This window comes from Rhincodon typus, chromosome 21 (assembly GCF_021869965.1).
Source record: "Rhincodon typus isolate 14 chromosome 21, sRhiTyp1.1, whole genome shotgun sequence".
Classification (NCBI taxonomy): Eukaryota; Metazoa; Chordata; class Chondrichthyes; order Orectolobiformes; family Rhincodontidae; genus Rhincodon; species Rhincodon typus.
Genome location: NC_063352.1, coordinates 22670096 through 22692323, shown reverse-complemented (window position 1 = coordinate 22692323; position 22228 = coordinate 22670096). Strand labels below are relative to the sequence as shown.

General features: G+C 42.5%; 1 protein-coding gene across 1 annotated transcript in view; it reads left to right on the top strand.

The window, feature by feature from the left end:
• LOC109915536 (MICAL-like protein 1) overlaps positions 1-22228 on the top strand; it is a 47936-nt gene that overhangs the window by 18476 nt on the left and 7232 nt on the right. The window contains exons 5-10 of the mRNA XM_048609436.1: positions 8357-8853; positions 12452-12549; positions 13550-13676; positions 17284-17374; positions 19048-19121; positions 20521-20635. Of these exons, the coding sequence (XP_048465393.1) occupies positions 8357-8853; positions 12452-12549; positions 13550-13676; positions 17284-17374; positions 19048-19121; positions 20521-20635 (1002 nt within the window). The remainder of the gene's footprint in view (positions 1-8356; positions 8854-12451; positions 12550-13549; positions 13677-17283; positions 17375-19047; positions 19122-20520; positions 20636-22228) is intronic.

Sequence of the window (22228 nt, the reverse complement as noted above, 5' to 3'; positions counted from 1 at the left end):
GACAGCCGTAAGTTTAAAGTGCACATGGTCCAATAATGCCGTTATTTTTAAATTCTTAACCTTTTTCACAGATCCTTCCACAGTTTAATTCTTCTTTATATCCACACCCACCACCAGCTCTTCAGCTCCACATGATCTCTGTACTTCTCCAATTTTGACCTCACGCACAATCCCCATTTTAATCACTTCCCCCAGCCATCAGCTGTCTAGGTCCTAAGCTAAACTTTTTAGCACCTTTTCTTCTTTAAGGCTCTCTGTAAACCCTATCTTTTTATAACTAGTGTTTGATCACTTTTCATAATATATTACCTTATGTGGCTCAAATGTTACTCTACCATGTTCCTGTAAACCACTTTGGGATAGCTTGGTATATTAAAGGTGCTATAAAAGCAAATTCTTGTTCTTGTCTGCGCAATTGACTGCTGCAGATAAATGAAAGCTGGTTGCAACTACAATCTGTTTACTTGCAAATAACACATGTGTTGCAATGTTGGCTGTTGACAAAATCTGAATGTCAAATCATGAATGTTGACTTTTCTGGATTTACTGTGTTCATTCTGGGGGTAAATCTGGACTGTGTGGGAGAATACACAATGGGTGATAGCGAATCTCCAGCCTGTTGACTGAGTGATGTACCACTGGGCAGGGATATGAACTTTCTGATGTTCCTGTATTGGGACGGTAGAATGGGTTATTGCAACTAGATGAGTAAGTGTGTGCTCCAGTCATATGTAGCATCTGTTTCTTGGGGGCCAGTTCACTGGAGCTGATGATGTGGCCTGACTAGGATTGTATGACACACATTTGATTTGTTTCAGCAACAACATTCTTGAGAAATTCCAGCTCAACATTTGGACCATGTTGAGTTGACCAAAAATATTTGAAGTTTTCAAAAGCCCCTTTGTCCTCAGTAAAATAAAAACAGAAACTTAGCAAGTCTGGCAGTATCCATGGAGAGAGGACAGAGTTAACATTTCATGTCTGATACAGCTTTTATTCAGAACTCAAAAGGGGCTGGAAAATGCTGTTTTTTCATATATGCTATTGGCAGAGGAGGAGGAGGTGCAAATAGAATAGGCTGTGAGGGTGCCCAGAGCAAAATACAAAGGGAGTACTAATGGTGTAAAGGATAATTAGAGGCATAAAAGGGGTGTAAGTGAAGATGTGGAAAGGCGAAAATGGGTCCACTGTGCCAACAGCAAAATTAACAGGTATTGGGGGAAGGAGTTGTTATGGAGGTGTAAGGAAAATGGAGTCCAGAGGTCATGCTCTGAAATTGTGGAACTCAGTATTGAGTGCTAAAGGCTGTAAAGGACCTAAATGGGAAATAAGGTGGTGTTCATCTAACTTGTGTTGTGCTTCATTGGAGCATTGCCACAGGTGCAAAACAGAAATGTTAGCAAGTGAGCAAGGTGGTTTATTGAAATGGCAAACAACTGGGAGATTAGGGAAATGCCTGTGGACAGAGCAGAGATGTTCTGCAAAGCATTTTGTGAGTCCAGGCTGTGTTTGGTGTCACCAGTGTAAAGGATGTGAGCAGCAAATACAGTAAACTCGACTGAAAGATGTACAAATAAAACGCTGCTTCACCTGGAAGGTGTGTTTGACGCATGACACCGTGAGGAGAGTGGAAGTGAATGAGGAAGTGGTACTGTTTCTCTGATTACATAGGAAAGTGCCGCGGGGGAGTGAGGAAGTGTTAGGAGTGGTGGAGGAGCGGACCTGGGTGTTGCAGAGGGAACAGTCCCTGCGGAATGCTGCCAATGGAGGAGAGGGGAACATGTGTTTGATAGTCATGTCCTACTGGAGATGAGCTTTCCTTCCCATTTGCACCAGCTCTAGCAGGAAACCGCCATCAAACAACCTTTACTCATTCCCTCCATTGTCAGCATTACACAGGAACCCTCCCAGCTAATATCTCCATCCTGGGCCTGCTACAATGTTACCATAAATCAGCAATGTTGATAACCTCTTAACTCTGAGAAGGAGCTGGAATCACTCAGAATTTTCAAAACTAATAATTTAAGTCTCTACTAAATATTTCATCTGTGTTCCCTACTAACTGTAGCCTTGTTGGCTTGCTTTTAATTGCATTTTTTTAAACTTAGAATTATCGAATGATGTAGCATAGTGGGAGGCTATTCAACCCATCATGCATGTGCCAGATTTTTGAAAGAAATGGCTTATGAGTCCTACTCCCTTGTTCCTTCCATATGGCCTACAAATATTTTCTTTGTGAGTATACATCCAGGCTGCATGGACTTGGCACCACGTAGGCTCCACCCTGACCCTGACCCCATCTCTGACCCTGACCCTAACCTTAACCCTTCGCCAGCACATCTTTATACTGGCATTTAGGTGCAGTACTCAAAGTACTGTTGGAACTCCCACCTTTTAGATGTGATAATCACTCAAGGCTTACTGACCAGTGGCTCAGATGGATGTTTGATAATAACATTCAAATCATCAGATCCAACTCAAAGTTTAATGCCAACCAATCTCATCAGGACTGACTGTTGGTCTTCAGTCCAATGCTGTTAACAACCATGATTAATAAGATTGTTTAGTTTGTACATCTTGCAGAAGATCTTCAGTCCTTTTTACACACACATTTGAGGCAGGATTGCCATTTTATTCAGCTAATGAGGAGCTTGTATCTGATTTAATTCTGAAGGAAATCTCTGCAGGCCTGAATCATCATATTGCTGCAGTCTGTATCACTTTTGTTATGCCCTCTGCAGTGATCGGAACATTGCCCTTTCTTAAAATCTTTAAATCAGGGAAAATAAAGATGCAGAGGATTGTGCCGAGCAACTAGAGTTTGGCCATTTCCCTTTGAAGTCCCATTATTTTGAACGATTTTGTACTGCTTTTCTCACTGCATTTAGACTTGACCTCAGCACTTGTGTTGTTTCAAAGAGAGTGATCTTGACTTTGACGTTAATGTAAAAGTGGCAGCAAACCAGAGGACGACTTAGCCCTGAACTTTGGGAGCCACTTTTAGGCAGCCACCTCAGTAGTTTTCTGCACTGTTCAGAGTATTATCAGACTTTGTGGATTTGCTATTCAGAAATAAATTTAGGGATGGCATTTTATGACCAGTTTTAAAATGCAATAGATTTATATCTGTCATGGACAACAATTTGAACTTTACCATTTATTAGTTTCAGAAATTAAAGTCATTATTAAAGACATTAACAACATTGTTATCATTCTATTATATTGTACAGTCATCCCTTCACCATTTATTAGCTCCAGAAATTAACAGTGACCACTGTGTAACTGAATAATAACAATGCTATTAATGTCTTTAATGACAGCTTTAATTCCTGTAGCTAAAAACTAGTAACAGCATAATTATGTGGGACAAATGATGTTGTAAATGAACTTCACATTGAATAAATGTAATAAAAATAAAGACGCCTGATTCTGAGTGTTTGGATGTTTAGTCTGTGCCAGCCAATGGGCTGTGGCAGGGGTTCACTCTGGGAGAAAGAATTGAATTAGGTCCATTATCTGGTTTGGGAATTGTGATGTGGAATTAATCTATACTTGGTCTTAAACTTTATGCAACCTGCTTATCTACTTGATGAGAGGGTGCAGTCTGTCATGAACCCTACTACTGCTTGGTCACAAGTTCAACAGGGATCCAGCTTCTCAAACAATTGGAACCATGGTGGCGCCATCTTAAACAGCCTACTGCTGGCTGCCAAGCATGTGCCTTCTGGAGTTGGTGTGCCCAAATCTATCCTGCCCCCAGTTCCCTGGATTGGTAGTTGGGTCTGACCGGGCCTTTGAAGTCCAGGCCTTTGCCCCCAGAGGAGACTAGACAGTTCTCAAGACATGTAAAGCAACAGGTGAGCAAGAGGTTGCTGTGTTAGTGCATGGGATGGTCAGTAATTGTGAAGCTATAGCAATATGGCATTAAAGTTTCTTGGAACTGGAATCTGCACAGTTGTTCACCGACATCCCACCCATGGCAAAGCGATCCATTGCTGCTTTCCGTCCTCTTCCTGGGTTGTCCCTTTGAAGGCTTGGCGGGAAGGGAGGTGCCAAATAAGAACCAATTTACGGATGATATGGCAGACCACCACAAACATGTAGAAGTGCCTCAATGAGTATTGGAACACAAGTCATAGAGTCATAGTATTTTAACAGCATGGAAAGAGGTCCCAGGTCCATGCCTATTGTCAAACATCCATTTGTTCTAATCCCATTTTCTAGCTTTTAGTCCATAGCCTTGTATGCTGTGGAGTTTCAAGTGACCATCCAAATAATTCTTAAATGTCTTGAAGGTTCCCGTCTCTACCAGTCCTTTAGGCAGTGAGTTCTAGTGGTGACTGCTGTTATCAATATCCTAGATTCCTGGATGAGCTGAAATGGCTTGTCCTGCTCATCCTTGTTGGCAATATTTGCTTCTTCCTGCTAACTTTGCTGAGTGTTGCCTTCTGATTTACATTTAGTGGTGACAGGAGTGTTTGCTTGATTGGGCAATCCTGTAGGATAGCAGATTTCACAAGAAGTTATGAAATCTTCAATTTCTTTTTGAGGTCTCTGGCTATGACATTGTTGACTGAGCCCTAGCTTTACTCCTGAGAATGCCTAAGTGTCCCTGGCATATTCTTTTGAAGTACATCTTGTGTTGTTGACTAATTTGCTGAATCTTTGGTCTGACCATTCTACCACAGCATTCTTATGAATAGTAGCATGTTCTTGGTCACTCTTTTGTTCTTGTCAAATTTGGTTGATCCTCTCTTGACTTGCTGGCCTTCGTTTCTCCTCATTCATATGAAATGCTTCTTTATACCATCGTATTCTGTTTTGGGCTCCTGTGGGGATGGCACCATTATAGAGCTGAAGTTTGCAGCCTCTGGTTTTTATGTCTCTTCTGTACCCTGGTGGCTTCAGAGAGAAAGCATAGAGTGCCTGCATGTCACTGTAACACTTTAAATATGGTAGGCCTCACAAAAAGTGGAATATGCCAGAGAGCTAATTTGTCATATTACGGAGCAATATAATTTATTCTTCTTGAAATTGTACCTTTTATTTGAATCTCGTGGTTATGCTTCCTTTTTAACAAAAAGTGGAAGTGGATTCAGCACTGGTAGGGGGAAGGTGATGTGGAGAAGATGGGTTTTCACTGACAACACTGTGGCAATCCTTATTAAAGCTTTATTTGAAAGAATGTTAGCTTGAATTCCCAAAAAGTGCAATGTGAATCCAATGTTCAGGGAATGAGCTAAAAAGCTATCATCTCAATCTGTAGATAGATTAATTTTATGTTATAATACTGGCAAAGTAATCTGACAGCTATGTACTTGCTTTATCTCCTGCATTTGTAGTACATGTGCTTTAATCATCACTTTACTTTAATACTAAGCCATTGAGTCAGGTCCTTATGAAAGGTTGATGCCTCACTGTTCTCCTGTCAGCAGTCAGATTATGCCAGCCATTGTAGAAGTTTGCTTGCTCAGTTATAATTCCTTGCTTTAGATCTGGAAAATATCCAGAGTTATTTTATTCCCAGATATTTGAATATGGAATCAAAGAATCACATAGCACATAAGGAGTTTGCAGCCCATTGTGTCTGTGAAAGCTTTTGGAAAGGGAGATCCAAATGTTCACGCCCCCATGATCATTCCTTACATCCCGGCTTATATTTTCCCTTCAGATTTCTTTTAGAAGTTACTGTTGAATCAGGCAGTGATTTCCAGGTCATAACTCAATATGTTAAGAAAAAAATACAAAGCTGAGGGACAGAGAAAGACTAGCTGGAAGGCCTACTCAAAAAATGGCTTGGATGGCCTACTCAAAAAATGGCTTGGATGGCCATGTAAACTATATAACCAACTCAGTAGTTGGAATTGCATTTAATTAATGTAAAATTGACAGAACGAAGGAGAATCTCACCACTCTGCAGAAATGTTTCCTTCTCTCTCTCACACAGTCCATAGGAGGCAAACATCACATGTTACAGAGTAAGACTCCATTAACTGCACTTTTTAACACTTCATATGAACATGCTAAAAATGAGGAATACAAGTTGTTTCACTAGTAATATTAATTCAATTGAACCTGCACCCTCAGTATTGCAGTAACAATGCTCATCTAGATTTTGTGCTCAACTCTTTGGCGAAGGGCATCAGCGTTCAGCTGAGAGTGAGCCACAGTTTAACGTTTAGTGTTTTCATTAATTTGAACTGGACCCAAGAGTTCACTGTAACTGGATCATTTCTAAATCTGAAGGGATGATTGAATAGCATTTGCTAGATTGGAATTTACTTTCTAACCATTCTCTTAACATTGATCTGTAACTTGGTGTTATTGAAATGGAGTGGTACTGTGTAATGTACTGACGGCTTCTGTTGAGCAGTGGATACTGTTTGAATTCCTAATCCAAACCTTGTTTCAAATTCCTGGGTCAGTTATATAGAAAAGGACAGATTGATTCATCTCCTTCTCAGCATATCTATTAAATCTATGTAGGTTTTGTTAAAGAACTTCTCCCAATAGATTTGTCAATCCTTTCAGGTTGACTTCAAGGGTGGAGGTGGAGGTGTGAGGTGGGGTGGTTCCAGGTGGAAGATCATGTGACTAAAGCTCCAGGATGACACTAACCAGAACTGGAGACTCTTTCCTAAGGTAGTTAGACACATTCTGAGACGCAGAACATGATGGATGGCACTATTAGTATGAAGGTCACTGGTCCAGAACTTTCTGTGAGTGTGTGTGTGTGGAACACTCAATTCCAGGCATGTTGTAAATCACTGAGGGCATTTAGGGGTTAATTGTAGCTATTTGTAAGTTGCTGGCTCCAGGTCAGAAGAACTGAGCTTTAAATTACGAAGGCTGGGATTTTCCATTGTGCCGGTATGGATAGGCGTTACTCATGGGGATCCTGGAGAATCCCATTGTAGCAGATTTCTGAAGGAAGTGTCCTGGTCAGTTCCTCTGTGCCGAGAATTCTCCAGAAGTCTCCATTTAAATTGGAAACTTTGATGAGTTCAGATGAAATTAAGTAAATAGTTACTTAGGAAAAGTTGGACCATTAAACATGTAGTCTAACTGTTGAGGAACAATTCAATAGAGCCCATAGTTAACTCACACCTCCCCAACTACTCCTTGCCCAGACCATTTACATCTCCAAATCCTGACCTGATAGCCTCTTCTCTCCTCCCTGAACTCTACACCCTTCTCAATCCTTTCACATGCTGCCCACCTTCTCCCACTGCAGATGTAAGCGCCTTCTCATCCTCAAGACACAACACCCTTTCCCACACTCTGGACCTGATGCTCCCCTCTCTCCCTCCCTCCATCCCTCCAGACTGACCCTCCCTCTGAGCAGTCTGGGTTGACACCTCCGTCTCTTGCTTGCGCCCCTCTTTCTAGCCACTGGACCTGATTCGATTTCCCCTCCCCCAGGAAGCTGACCCCATCTTCCACTGCACTGCATCCACTTTACCCTTCCTCTGATCTCCACCCCTTCCCCTACACCCAATCTGGAATGCCCTCTGTAACAGCATTTTAGATCTACCTGCAGAAAATGGGCTGGAAAGAGTAGTCAGCTCATCAGCACCTTCTCAAGGGCAACTAGGGATGGCCTAGCCAGCGATGCCCACATCCCATGCGTGAATAAAGAAAAAAGAATTGCCTACCCACCTGGCACCCTACCCAATTAGTATCCTATTTCCCTGGCACCCTGACACCCTATTCAAGTGGCACCCTACAGACCTGGCACTTTAGCCTGCTACCCTCCTGGCAGCCTAACCTCACACTTACCTTATGCGCTTAACCTTTGATAGCAGCTAACAAAGGGCCTGTCTGTGATTCTGGACTTTTATGTTTTGGAATACAGAAGCTGACTACTGTGAAAAGGGAGTGTGGTTTGCTTTCCAGTTCTGTGCAAATAGAACTATGTGTTTCTGATGCAGTCCTGATTGGAATCTTCTCTCAGAAATGCAGAGCTTTCTCCTGTAAAACAGTAAGGGGGAAGGTTGCAACTCCTAGGAAAATCCAGCCCTAGTTTTCTTTTCTGTTTTTGATCAGATTGTGTAGAAGCAAGGTAGTGGAAATCTGGAACTCTTCCCCAAAAAGCTGCTGAGCTCAGGGGTTATTTGACATATTTTAAACTAGGACAAACTGGATTTTGTGAGGCTTGCAGTTTCAGGGTTATGGAACCAAAAGGTGATGGGATTTAATGTCGAGATGGAATGGTGAGACAGATTTCAGGCTGAATGGTGTTCTCTTGCATCTAGATTCCTATAGCGAGCTGAGATGTGTGCAGTGTGATTTGACACCAGATGTATGAGTTATTAGAATTTACATAACCATGTTAATTGAATATTTTTGTTTTTAGCTTTGGATCGACGGACATCAAACAAACGCACAGTTCATTCATTAACGTGGACATTAAAAAACCAAGTGCATTTGGCAACACAGGTAACACTCCTTCGACATCCAAGACAGCTGCAGGTAGCAATTGGACTCCAAGTTCAACCATCACAGGCAGTGGGAAACAGGTAGAGGTAACATTCTCTCTCCATAATCCCAGCAACACAACAGTCTCCACCTCTTCTGTTTCCCCTGCCAAAGAGGTCTCAGGTACAGAAGCCAAAACATTCCACTCCACACAGCAGAAGAGGGTGCTCAAACCGGGTACGGAACTGTTGGCAGGAGTAAAGGACGGCCTCCAGTCTCCAATAGACAAGAGCCCTGCAGCAGTGACTCCCTTTGAGAAGGGCACGAGGAGTCCTCAGGGTTTTGGGAGCAGCCATCAACCTGCATTAGACCGGGTCACGGAGGAATCACCAGCGAGACAGAGCTGGGTCCAAGGCAAATCAGCCACTGAGACAGGTCAGTATGTCCCTGCACAAATTCTATTGCCAGAAGCTCCACCTCAGCTAATACTGCTTTGCATTCATTACTTTCATTATGCCACAAGTACAGATTATAACAGAAAGTCAATTTGATGATGGAGCTAATCTGCACATGAAAATTGGCATATTTTGGTAATATTTCTTAAAGCACAATGTCGACACCTTTGATCTTCAGCAAGAGAATCATTGGGGAAGCTATTTATTAACAAATCTAATTTTCACACTTAAATCTCTCTCTTTCAATGAGTGCAGTTCAGATTTTATAAGGTATGCCTGACGTTTACTGTATAATTAAGCAGTGATAATTATGCTACACATTTTACTCAAAGCGATGCTATGTCACAGGATTAAAGGAAAAATCAGAGAGCCTTGATTGCTTTGTGTATTACTCTTCTGAATGAAGATCATGTTGGTTACTAAGGAAACCTCAGGACCAGTAAAAAGCTCAACAACAACATTGCATTTGTAGAGCACTTTAACATAGTAGAAACCTCCCGAGGAGCGATTATCAAACAAAATTTGACATCAAGCCACAAGAGGTGCTGCAACAAATGAGGAAGCATCTAAGGTGTGTCTTGAAGTAGAAAAGCATAGCAGTGATTTAAGGTGAGAAGTTAGGTCAAGGGAGTTTAAGGCATGAACACCAATGGTGGCATGACTAAAATTAAGGAGATGAAGAGGACAGAATTGGAAGGCAGTAGAGACCTTGGGAAGACTGTACAACTGGGAGAGAATACAGAGATAAGTGGGGAGGGTAGTGTGCAAGGCCAAGAAAAATGGGTCAAATTATAAAGCTTTATTGACCTATCCTGTTCCAATCTGGCAGGATTCACTGGAACAGGAAGAGGCCATTCCACAGCTTGATCTTGTTCTGCTGTTCAGTGACATAATGGTTGCTGTGTATCTTAATTCCTTCACCCTACCTTGGTTCCTTTATTTCTAAAAAAACAGCTAAGATGAGGGCAGTTGCCCTTGGCATCAAGGCAGCATTTGACCAAGTATTACATTAAGGGACTCTAGAAAAACTGAATTTGATGGGAGTCATGAGAAAACTCTCCACTAGTGGAAGTCCTGCTGAGCACAAGGGAAGATGGTTGTTGATGTTGGAAGTCAATCAAAAATCATGCAGTGGTTACAGCAAAGAAGGAGATCATTCAGCCCAATTTGGTCATGCTGACCAAGAGCATCGCAATATGTCCTACTCCCCTGCCATTTCGCCACAGCCCTGCAATGTTTTTTCTCTTCAGATAATTATCCAATTCTGTTTTCAAAACCTCATCTCGCTAACAGAACGAGACTCTCAGACAGTGTATTCCAGATCTTAACCACATGCTGTGCAACAACATTTTTGTTCATGTCATGAATTATCTCAGCTCCAGGACCTCTCTGCAGCAGTTCCTCAGGGTAGTGTCCTGAGCCTCACCATCTTCAGCTGCTTCACCAATCACTCCATCGCAAGATCGGGAGTGGGGATGCTCGTGGCACAATGTTCAGCACCATTCGCAACACCTCAGAGACTGAAGCAATCCATGTCCAAATGCAACAATATCTGGTCAATATCCTGGCATGGGCTGATGAGTGATAAATAACATGCGTGCCATACAAGTGCCAAATAATGATCATCTCCAACAAGAGAGATCTCAACCAAATACTTTTAACCTTCAATGCATTAACATCAGTAATTTCCCCCCACCATTAACATGCAGGGGTTACCATTGATCTGAAACTTAACTGAGCCAACCATATAAGCACTGGCTACAGAGCAAGTCAAAACTTTCTGAAGAAGGGTCCCGACCCGAAACGTCAACTTTCCTGCTCCTCTGATGCTGCCTGGCCTGCTGTGTTCCTCCAGCTCCACACTGTGTTATCTCTGACTCCAGCAGCGGCAGTTCTTACTATCTGTCTCTGAAGTCTCACGTAAGCCAGACCTGATAGGGATGGCAAATATTTTTCTCGAAAGGGCATTAGTGAGCCAGATGGGTTTTTGCAACAATTGATAGTGGTTACATGGTCACCCTTATTTCTGTGGTGAGTAATTCACCTACTTACTTCTCAAAACCTGTCAAACATCCACAAAGTACTCTCACTTGCTTGAATGAATGTATCTCCAACAACATTCAAGACATTTGACATTATCCAGGACAAAGAAACCTGCTTGATATGCATACCGAGCCATTGCCTTCAACATTTACTCCCTCCTCCACTCACTCACAGCTGTAGCAGCTTACCACCAATAGATGCAATAAGGTGACTCACCAAGCTTCCTTCAGCTGCACTTTCCAAACCTGTGACCTCTACCACCCTCGAAAGACAAGGCAGTAAAAGCAAGGGAACATCACCAACTGCAATTTCCCCTTCAAGCCACATGTCATCCTGATTTGTATCGCTGTTCCTTCACTGTCACTGGGTCAGTATCCTGGAATTTCCTTCCTTACACCACTGTGGACATACCTATGCTCCTGGACTGTAGCAGTTCATTAAGGAGGCTGACCATCACCCCTTGAAGGTAACAAGAGATTTGAGGTAAATGCTAGTCTTGCCCATGCTGCCCACATATTAAAAACATATTAAAAAATAAGCAACACATTTAGATCACTTTCAGTTTTGAAATGTTCAGTTGGCCCTAGCCCTAGGTTTTGGGGTGAGAAGAGTGTTGCAATTTTCCAGTATCCTTATGTAGAATAAATGATTCCTGATAGCATCCTGGAATTGTGAATTTTGAAGTTTTGTACAATCATCTATGCTTGAGGGAATATGAGACTTGTCATCCCACCTGACTTCATTATTTAACTCTTTAGTCCCAGTATCAATATATGCTTGGATTATTGTGTTCAATTCTGATTGACACATTACAGGAAGGATGAGGAGGGTTTGGAGAGGATACAGAAGAGGATGCTGCTTGGATTCAAGGATTTGAGCTATACGGAGAGGCTAGAAAAACTTGAGTTGTTTTCTCTGGTGTAGTGGAGAGTGAGGGGAGACTTAATAGAAGTCTATAAAATTATGAGATACGTGGATAGGGTTGACAGTCAGAATCTTTTTCCCAAAGTTGAAATGTCTAAAACTAGGGGGCATGCTTTTAAGGTGAGAGGGGGAAAGTTCAAAGGAGATGTGAGGGGCTAGATTTTTACACAGTGGTAGGAGTCTGGAATGTGCTGACAGGGGTAGTGGTGGAGGCAGATACATTAGGGGTGTTTAAGGGACTTTTAGATAAAAACATGAATATGCAAGGATTGGAGGGATATGGAACAAGGGCAGGCAGAAGGGATTAGCTTAATTTGGCGTCATGTTCGGCACAATAGGGTGCGTTGAAGGGCCCATTCCTGTGCTGTACAATTATATGTTCTATGACAGGTGAATCTGGGCTGCATCCATTCCAAGGCAGATGAATCCTGCCCTGAGGTGCTGTACCCCAACTAAAAGCTATCAGCCAAATGAGATGTGAGCAGAGGTTCATATGACTCATCACTTTGTGTTCCTTCTACCTTGAGATTTGCGTGATGTTATCGGATGGGATTTGATGGGATGATTTCTGACTACACCAGTTCTGAAATAGCGTTGGTTTAATTTTACAGCAAAGTCAGCAAGAGCAAAATTCTTTGAAAGCAACTACGTTCCAGAAGATTCCAAGAAAAGCCAAGGTCATGGTGACTCTACCACTACTCCTGAGAAGGTGAGAGTGAGTGAATGAGGAGGGAAGTTCACTCCATAACAACATGAATAATGTTTTAAACATTAGTTCATGGATTATGGGCCTCACTGGCTAGGCAAGCATTTATTGCCCATTCCTAATTGCTGTTTCAGGGGGCATTTAAGAGTCCACCACATTGCTGTGGGTCTGGAGTCACACGTAAGCCAGACCCGATAGGGATGGCAAATATTTTTCTTGAAAGGGCATTAGTGAGCCAGATGCGTTTTTGCAACAATTGATAGTGGTTACATGGTCACCCTTAGGCTGGCTTTAATTCGAGATTTTTATTGAATATACATTTCACCGTCTGTCAAGGTGGAATTCAAACTGTGTCTCCATAAAGAAGAACATTATTAGTAGAATAGCGTGAGGTTGAGGATGGGAGGGAAGGGGAGTGGGTAGTGCTGGGGTGAAGGGTATCTGTGTTAGTACATGTGTACATGGGTCACTGTATTTAATCTTGTCATCCCATTAACAGCCCTTTTCATGTGATCTCAGCGTTCACTCAGTCTTATCCACGGTCATTGTATGCTGTGTGCATTCACTGGTTGACTTGTATCCTGCGGTGTGCTTATCACCTTTCCTTCCCATTGAGGTAGTGTTAGCGAGACTGTCTGAGGGCTTTCACTTTATCCCGACGACACACTGCTTGTTATAGTGTGTTCCTTTCACTGGCCTTGGTCTTACTGAAATTGAAGCAAGACATTAGCCACGTGGGTCAGTGTATGTCACAAATGATCAAGCAGCCATGTCTGATCCATAGACAACTGACCAGGGTGGAAGCAATAGAGATGGGAAGAGAAATGTTTTTCTGAGTTTAAGTTTCTTAATTCCTCCCTGAGAAGGCTAATCTTAGTTGCCCTTGAGAAGCTACCACTGCGTTTTTATTCACAGAGAGAGCTAGCTGACTGTGGGAACAAATTTGTCCATTTGTCAGTCTTCTTGTCTGCATTTCATTTGAACTCTGAATTTCACGTTGCAGAGCACCTCCAGTCAGCGAATATCAGAAGAGGACATTCGGAATGAATTACAAGATATCGGGAAGAAGTTGGACGCACTGGAACAGAAGGGGGTCGAGCTGGAACCTCAGCTTCGGAGCTGTGAGGGAGGTGGGTGTCTGAGGCAAAGCAGGACCTGGGCTGGGCACCTATGCCCAAGGTTGGAAACGGAGGTTGATTGGATTTTTTTGTGCAAGAGTGTTAAGAGTTAAGGTAGAGATCAACAATAATAGAGTTACGTGAGGCTTTAATTAATACTTCGCATGAATATTATTCTGGGAGTGGTAGAGAACTGAAGGTCAAATGCAAATGAGAAACTGGGTATATTATCATCAGTCAAGAAATAGTACTGAAGTAATGAATGTGTATTAATGACATCAAATGCTCTGCATCTGATTAGCCAAATGCTAAAGTTTAAGAGAAGTAGCTAGAGAGATATTGGATGCATCGCCTTGATCTTCCCTAGATTCTAGAACAGTCCCCATCAATTTGAAGGTAACACATGTAATTCCATTATTCAGTAAAAGAGAGAAAGACAAATAAAACTGGGGCCTGTGGCCTAGCATTAATCCTGAAGTTGGGCAGCACTGTATAGAAGCAGTGAAAGCTATAGTGACAGGAGGATGTTTAAGAAAAGCTTTAAAGATTCATTCATTGATAACTTACCACAATGCTTAAAAAAAAATGCCTTTCACTGTTGCCTAATAAGCTGTAATGAATTTCCTGACCATTGAAAATACCAATAGCTGTAACTGTAAGCACTCAATACCTCTTGAGCTTGTGTAAATAAATGTTGTGAAATTGACTTAGATAAGAGGGCCATAGTTATCCATCAAGCAGGGGCTCAGGTGTTTTTAACCAAGCAATTGATGCCTCAGCTCTCAGCCTCTTTCCTAGCAATCGTTGCATGGAGACAATGATTAGAGTGCTGCAAACAGGTCAGAGAGCCTTTGGGCCTATAGCTTGACCTGGCCTTCCTTGGTAGTTGCTAACCTCTCCATGGAGGAAGCCATGTGCTTAAGTGTCGGAAACCTGGCAGAACCTAAGGCATGTATGCATCCTCTATAGTCTATGCAAAGCTGCTCATACCCCAGTATATCTGCCACGTATTTTTCTAATCTTTGCCACGTGCCCAGCAGACAACTTGCAATCATGACCTGATGCCCAGTAATACTTAGTATCAGGAACTTCAGCCATCACAGCTTCCTTCAGCTGCTCTGATGTGTTTATGCTATACTCACAAAACAGTATCCACTTTTCTCAATGCACGCCCTCACCACCACCTGGGTGGGTACAGCTGAGCTGGTGAGTGAGGAAGAGATGGGGCATGGTGCATCCTCTGCAATCTGAATTGCAGGCACCCGTAAAGGAGAACTAAAATAAGCATGTTGTCATTGCAGAGTCTGTGAGCGCAGCACCATTCCTTCTGTGGTCCTGAGTGCCCATTGTAGCAACACCACTCATTGTAGCTACCTTATCACTCCAGCTTCACCTCCCTCTTCCCCAGCAGTCTGGAAGGATCTTCCTCAGTCAGTGTGAGGGCCTTAACATTGGGAATCCCTCTGCCCATCATCAATCATATCTTCAGGTTATGTGTCTGATTGTCCTGTAGGAGAAAGTGGAGGTTTAGTGAGTTGACAAATTCCAACTGAGACCTTTGTCTACATGCATCCCCATCATTCATACAGGAGCATCGGTGTGTTTGGTTGTATCCATTCATTCATTCTGCCATACAGTCTTGACATTCATCAGTCTGCCTCCCCCATTCCCCTGGATGAATTGAAGGAGGTCATTGATGCGTTTACAACACCGGATGCAGCATCTTTAGTGAACCCTACAATTCTCAACCTTCCCTGTGATCTCCATCCAGGCTGCTTTGACATAACCCTATCACAGGAAGGGTGTCATTTACCACCACTAATAAAGAGCACCTCCCCACCCTCTGAAATTGGGAAATGTATTAACACAGGTATTAAACTGAAGTACCTGCACATGCTTTTATAAAAATCTCAGAAATCCAGCATGCAGCTACAGCTGACAATTTGGGAAGTCAAAAATATGTCTGCCTTTGTCACAGTGATTTGGAATGTAATCATAAAGAAGTCTTAACATAGTTATGCAGAGCTGTGTTATATAGAGTCCTGAAAGCAGTTCAGATCTCCTAAGGAAGGATAAAACAAACTTGAAAAGACCAAACATGAGGCCAATTCCTGAAATGTGGGGATTGTCCAAAAGAGAGACATTGAGTAGATTAGGCTTCTATTTCTTGAAATTTAGAAGAATATGAGGTGATCTCACTGAAACATAGAACATTCTTAAAGTGTTTGAAGGGATGGATGCTGAAAGAATGTTTCCCCTAGCTGGGGAGTCTAAAAGGAAGAGTCACTTCACTATCATTTGGATCCTGAGGGAATTCAATGATATGGAGATTGTACAACAGTCAAGTTGAGGTTGGTGATTAACCATGTATATGCTGAATGGCGGAACAAGCTTGCAAGGCTGAATGGCCTACGTTTATTCCTATTCAAACCAACCATGGAAAACGGAAGAGCAAGCTAGTGGAAGTGAGGTATCATTCAGTCTGAGCTTTGCCGATTGGGGATCTGAAAATGAATTGTTGGAAAGTTGAAGGTCACCACGTCAAAAAATACCAGCTGTAAAGTCCTAACTCATTTCCTACCCTCACAGGCCCTGCTTTGAAGGCTATACTATCAAACTCAAGTCAGTTACACACCCTCCTTGTCACCCTGCCTTTCTGATATTATGCTGTTATGTTAAGCAGGTTGGTAAGACACCCACAGAAAAATAACTAGAATTGTTCTTAAATACAGAGATTAAGTACTGGATTTGAGGGGTAGGGGGAAACACGAATAGCTTCCTCGTTCATGAGGCCGGTCATTTTGGGAGAGGATCGGGGCCATCAAGGGGCCCAGGCTTGAATGTTCTACTTTATTCGTGGGCTAGATGGGTTTTCTTTGAGCCTCACCAGAAACTTAGGGCCTCCCTTGACTCTGAGTCTTCCTCATCCCTGATCTTAAATACTCCTTTCTGCCTACTGCAACTTACATGACTCTGGATATGTGTTGCATGGGCCCTCTTGCCACCCAAGTTCCCAGTCTCACCCCCTACTGGCTACCAGGCAACCAGGGTTCTGATGGTTCCCCTGGTTCAAGAGTGAAGGGATCATAGTCTCAGGATCAGGGGTTGGCTATAAAGGACAGAGATGAGGAGAAATTTCTTTACTCTGACAGATGTGAATCTTTGGAATTTGCTCCCCATGAGGTTTGTAGATGCTCAGACGACAAATATATTCAAGACAGAGATCAGTAGATCTTTGGGCATTAAGGGAAACTTGGGATATTAAGATTGGGTGCAATTGAATTAGGAGATCTCCCATGATTTAATTGAATGGTGTCACAGGTTAGAGATACTGAGGCCAAATGTCATATTTCTACTTCCATTTTGTATGTGTCTTCGCTAGTGGCACCTTGAAGGTGGACCAGGCTTTCTGAACCAATCATATTTCCCACTGACCAGTGTGTAGCTGATGTCCTTTGTCATATTATGTGCAGATTCCCAGTGAACAGCCTGGTGTGAGCCGTGAACAAACACAGCTTGTGTGATTTGACTACAGCGTGCTTGCGGATTTCTGTTGATTGTCAATTCACCTGTTTTTAGAAATTCTGGATTTTTTTTCCCTTTTATTGAACACAAACAGATGAAAATGAGGACGAGTTGATGGTGGAGTGGTTCAAACTAATCCATGAGAAACAGTTGCTGGTGAGACGGGAATCTGAGCTCGTTTACATGTGAGTAGTAAGTGGATGGGAGCAAGGGGGAGACTGGACTCAGGCAATTTCAATGCTACACATTGTAACGGGTACCCTGCTTACCCAACCCTCCCTCTCTCCTGGCAAAACTCTCTTTTCCTCCCTTTCCAAGCCTTCTCACCCTACCTTCTAGACTTTCCAACCCTCCCTTCCTTTTGACACTTGGAAAAATCAGGTCTGTTCTTTTGCAATTAAGCAAATTATAAGAGCAAGGCATTTAAATATGCGATAGGATGGAACAAATTGGATTGAAACCGACATAGCAGTGATTAATAGAACAGGGGTGTATAGAAGATGAAAGAAAAGACAGGGATGGAGAATAGGAGGAACCTTTCTGCACTGAGGATTGTGAGGAAATGAAATGTACAGTTAGTGTTTGGAGTGAGGTCCAAAGCATTATTTAAAAGCAGCTTTGATAGTTGGTTGAAGGAAAGGGTAGACACCGAACAGACACATGGGGTTAGGGTACTGGACAAGTGGAAGATAAATTCCACAATGGACTGTATGGGCTGAATGTCCTGTTTCCATGGTTCAATTCTGTATAATTGTCAAAGGAAATCCCTGCCTCCCCAAAGTGGCTCCCTCAATGCTTCTCTTCTTCCCTTCTGTGGAAACTATTTGGTTACTTCTTGGCTGTCCATACAATAGTGCTCGGTTCAGCTAGTTTCTGTATTACCCTTTGTGTGAAATAGCAACTGCAAGATTTCTTGCTTATTCGTAACAAATATTTATGATGTTACATAGAGTGCACAGCCAACAGACCAACTAGTTTATGCTGGTATTTATGGAGGCTGAGGGTGACCTTTTAGAGGTTTATAAATAATGAGGGGGCAGGGTGAATAGCCAAGGTCTTTTTCCCCAAGGTAGGGAGAGTTCAAAACTAGAGGGGCATAGGTTTAAGGTGAGAGGGGAAAGATTTAAAAGGGGCCTGAGGGGCAACTTTTTCACGCAGAGGGTAGTGCGCGCATGGGACAAGCTGCTAGAGGAGGTGGTGGGGATAGGTACAATTACAACATTTAAAAGTCAACTAGATGGGTACATGAATAGGAAGGGTTTAGAGGGATTTGGGCCAAATGCTAGCAAATGGGATTAGATCAGATTGGGATATCCGGTTAGCGCAGACGAATTGGACCGAAGGGTCTGTTTCTGTGCTGTATGACTGTGACTCCACACAAGCTTGCTTCCAACATAATTTGTCTAATTTAATCGTCATATCCTTCCTGTCCTTTCCCCCTCCTTTATTTAGCTAGCTTTCCTGTAACTGCATTCAGTTCTTCCCCTATTGAATGTATTCAAGCGGCGGCTAGATATAGCACTTAGGGCGAATGGGATCAAAGGTCATGGGGAGAAAGCAGGATTAGGCTATTGAGTAGGACGATCAACCATGATCAAGATGAATGGCTGGGCAGGCACGAAGGGCCAAATGGCCTCCTTCTGCTCCTATCTTCTATGTTTTTATATTTCTGTGCTAATGAACAATTTCATCAGTGTGAACAGCTTGCTGGATCCATCACACCATTGACCATGCCCACATCCCCCAAGACTCACCTCCACTGGGAATATGCCTGTTGCCTTTGAATTTCCTTTCAGCTTTTGCTCCTGAATCCAGGTATGAATTGGCACAAACACTATACCTTTGTTTTCGTTGACAGATCAAAGCAGCAGTACCTGGAGGACCGTCAGGGTCAGATCCTACGGGAGTTACGAGTGTTGATGGAAAAAGCAGGTCAGTTAGAAACCATTGTTGGAAAGAATACGATATCTAAATTAAAGCAGATTCAGAATACTTATGAGGATTATACTGTCCTTGACTTCCTACACAGCTCAAGGATCAGGGCCTTGTCTTTCAATTAGACACGTCACAGTCTTCCAGACTCAGCATTGAGTTCAGTGATTTCAGATCAAAACCACTGCTTCTCCCAGGCAGCAGATACTGCTATTGTTCTGCTGTTGCCAGTTATACTTCCTTCAGACCCATCATTTATTTATTTTTATCCCTTGGGCCTTACGCCGTCCATCTTCTTGCTATTTAAACCCTCCAGCCTTTCATCCTAACACTGAGCTTCCCTTCTGTTCTGTTCTGTAACCAACCCCACCGACCTCACCCCTAGAGTGACCAATACCAGAGGTCACCAAAACTGGACATCTCCAGCAACATTGCGAATGGGGATGGTGTCAACACTTACAACCGCGATATCAGCGTGTGCGGATGTTTCCATGGCAAGGAGAGACAACAGGCTGGGGTGTGGGGCAAGGGTGGGAGGAGGGTTATGAGAAGACATCCAAACAAAGTTGACTTTTGCATTCCTTTTGAATCAAGACTTCTGCTGCTGGAAAGGAACGAACACAGACCCGTGTTGGTACGTTAACAATGTGCGCAATAAGGATCAAAACACTGGATGTTAGACCATTGAGTAATGGACAGTGGGCCAGGCCAGCTTAAAAACAGGACTGTCCTGTGCAAAACTGGATGTTTGGTCACATTAACTGCACAGCAGCAGCAGCCCCTTTCCCCTGACCCCCAACGCTTTTTCCCTCTACTTTGTCATAAAATGTCAAATTTCTAAATTTTTTCCAGTTCTGCTGAACGATCATTGATTTGAAATGTTCTCTGCTTCATCCTGCGCAGGTGGTCCCTGACTTATTGAGTATTTCTCTATTTTATTTGTAAGAAACTGTCTGTGTTGACAACTGTTCTAACCTGATGAACCTGCCCAACAGCAGAGTGCTGGGAGCTCTCTCAGCCTGTCCAAGACCCATTTACCCAGCTTAGCTAGATCGTAGGCTGTTGTCAGAGAAAAGCCATGCGATAGTCCAAGGAAGCTTTTGAAGGAAATTCTTAAGGAGCTGTGACTTCAAATAAACCTCCCATTTGTCTGCCTCCTGTTCAAATGACCTATGCTATTTAAGAAATAATGCTATGAATTAAACTGTTCCCAGAGACTAAAATAGAAACTGAACAATAATTAACAGCAACTTTATATATACAAGATCTTTTAATGTAATAAAATGGCCCAAGGCCTTTCACAGGAGTGTGACTGAAGTAAAATTGGTCCCAAGGCATGTAAGAATTTATTAGGACAGCTGACCAAAAGTTTTCTCTTTCTGATCTGTTGTCGTTGCAGAGGACAGTAAAACTGAGCAAGATCATCTTTGTGAAAAGGAGTTGATGGAAGAGCTATTGAGAACAGTGGACGGCAGGAATGAAATAATCGATGGACTGGATGACGACAGAGTGAGGTATGAGATGTGCAATCCAGGTTCCAGTATAGGTGTCTGACTTCCAGTGGAGATGTTGTTTAGTGAGGGGTGGGTGCTGGGGAATATCCAACTTTTCCCACTGTGCCAGAATTGGGAAGAGCAGAAATATTAGCATCAGGAATAAGGTCAGTTTCTGTGGTGAATCTGCCCCTTTGTAATTGATAACAATGCCACAACATCCCCAATCTATTCTAGCTCAAGAATTGTATCTGATGGTATATTGATCCTACCTGGACTATTTAATTCAACAATCTTTTCTATTAATTATCACCTAGCTTTTATTACCTTTTTTGGTCAAAAAATTTCCAACTTCCTCATTTTGTCTACTAAACTTTGTGTTTTGACCCTTCACTGTGATGTGGATTTTAGGGGATTCCTGATCACAGTTACCTAATATAGGCAATTGATGATTTGTAGCAATTTCCTTATAGTTTATTGAGTTTGTTAAGAAACAGAGGTTTGGATATGATGCATTAGTTAATGAGATTAGTACAACTGTGACAATTGGGGATGGTTCACTGAGAGCAGAGGATAAGCAGGCTATCGGTGCAGAATGTTTCAGTCTCGTTAAAGTCTTCCTTCTCTTCTTCTGGTCTGTCTTCCATCTGGAGAAGACACCTCTCTCAGGACAGCCCAATGAGAACTCCTCAATGAGAGCTCCCTGAAGACACTGCTCCTCTGCGCCGAGACTTATTGTTATATTTCTAGGCCCAGTTAGTCTATGTTGTGCCAATCAATTGTCTGAACACTTGTGGCCTATGGGATTGGGACAGCTACTCATGACATTGGATGACCATTGTCCCTTTGCCCATCTCGATTTATCCACCAGGTAAAATGTTGACGCTAGTTCAATGCACATTGTGACCTCAGTGTTTCTTGTAATTCTCCCATTTTGTTTTCCTATGCTAGGAGTTTGGAAAGTTAATTGCTGCTGTAATAGCTGTTACATGAAATCTCATGCTACACCAGTAGGCACTAATAATATTCAGTTTTTAAGTGCCTCTAATTTACAACAACAAGCAATTTGCATTCAACTTTTTCAAACCCTCTCATACTCAGCAAAACGGACACAAGGAACAGGTGGAAACCTGCTAGTTACAACTGAAGAGCAAGTATAATCTGAATGGTGGTCTGAATGGCCTCCACTCTCATTGTAATGTCTATGATTTCAGCCGACCTTAGAGTCTTTCTTTCCTACTCCTTCCTCCCCACAAAGAATTAATGCATCTTGAATCATCTCACAAGTCTGTGTATCAATACCAAGGCCAGGTTTATAAAGAGTGTACTGGATTACAGGTCTTTGTCCCTCTTCACGATGAGACTTGACTGCTTAGTGCCAATATTGAGCTTATTTGAACTCCTCTTAATTCATGTGTTCAAATGAATATTGACCAGGAAAAACAACTCTGAACTGACTTTACTGGGGATCCTCCAGAAACTGTCAGAGGAGAATTTCAGTGCTTTAGTCTGCCAACTCAGAGACAATAGGCTTTAATTGTCAATGATCAAACCACCTTAAACTTTTATTGAAGATTTGGAGTTGTCCAACAGTTTTAATTTTAACTAACCCAT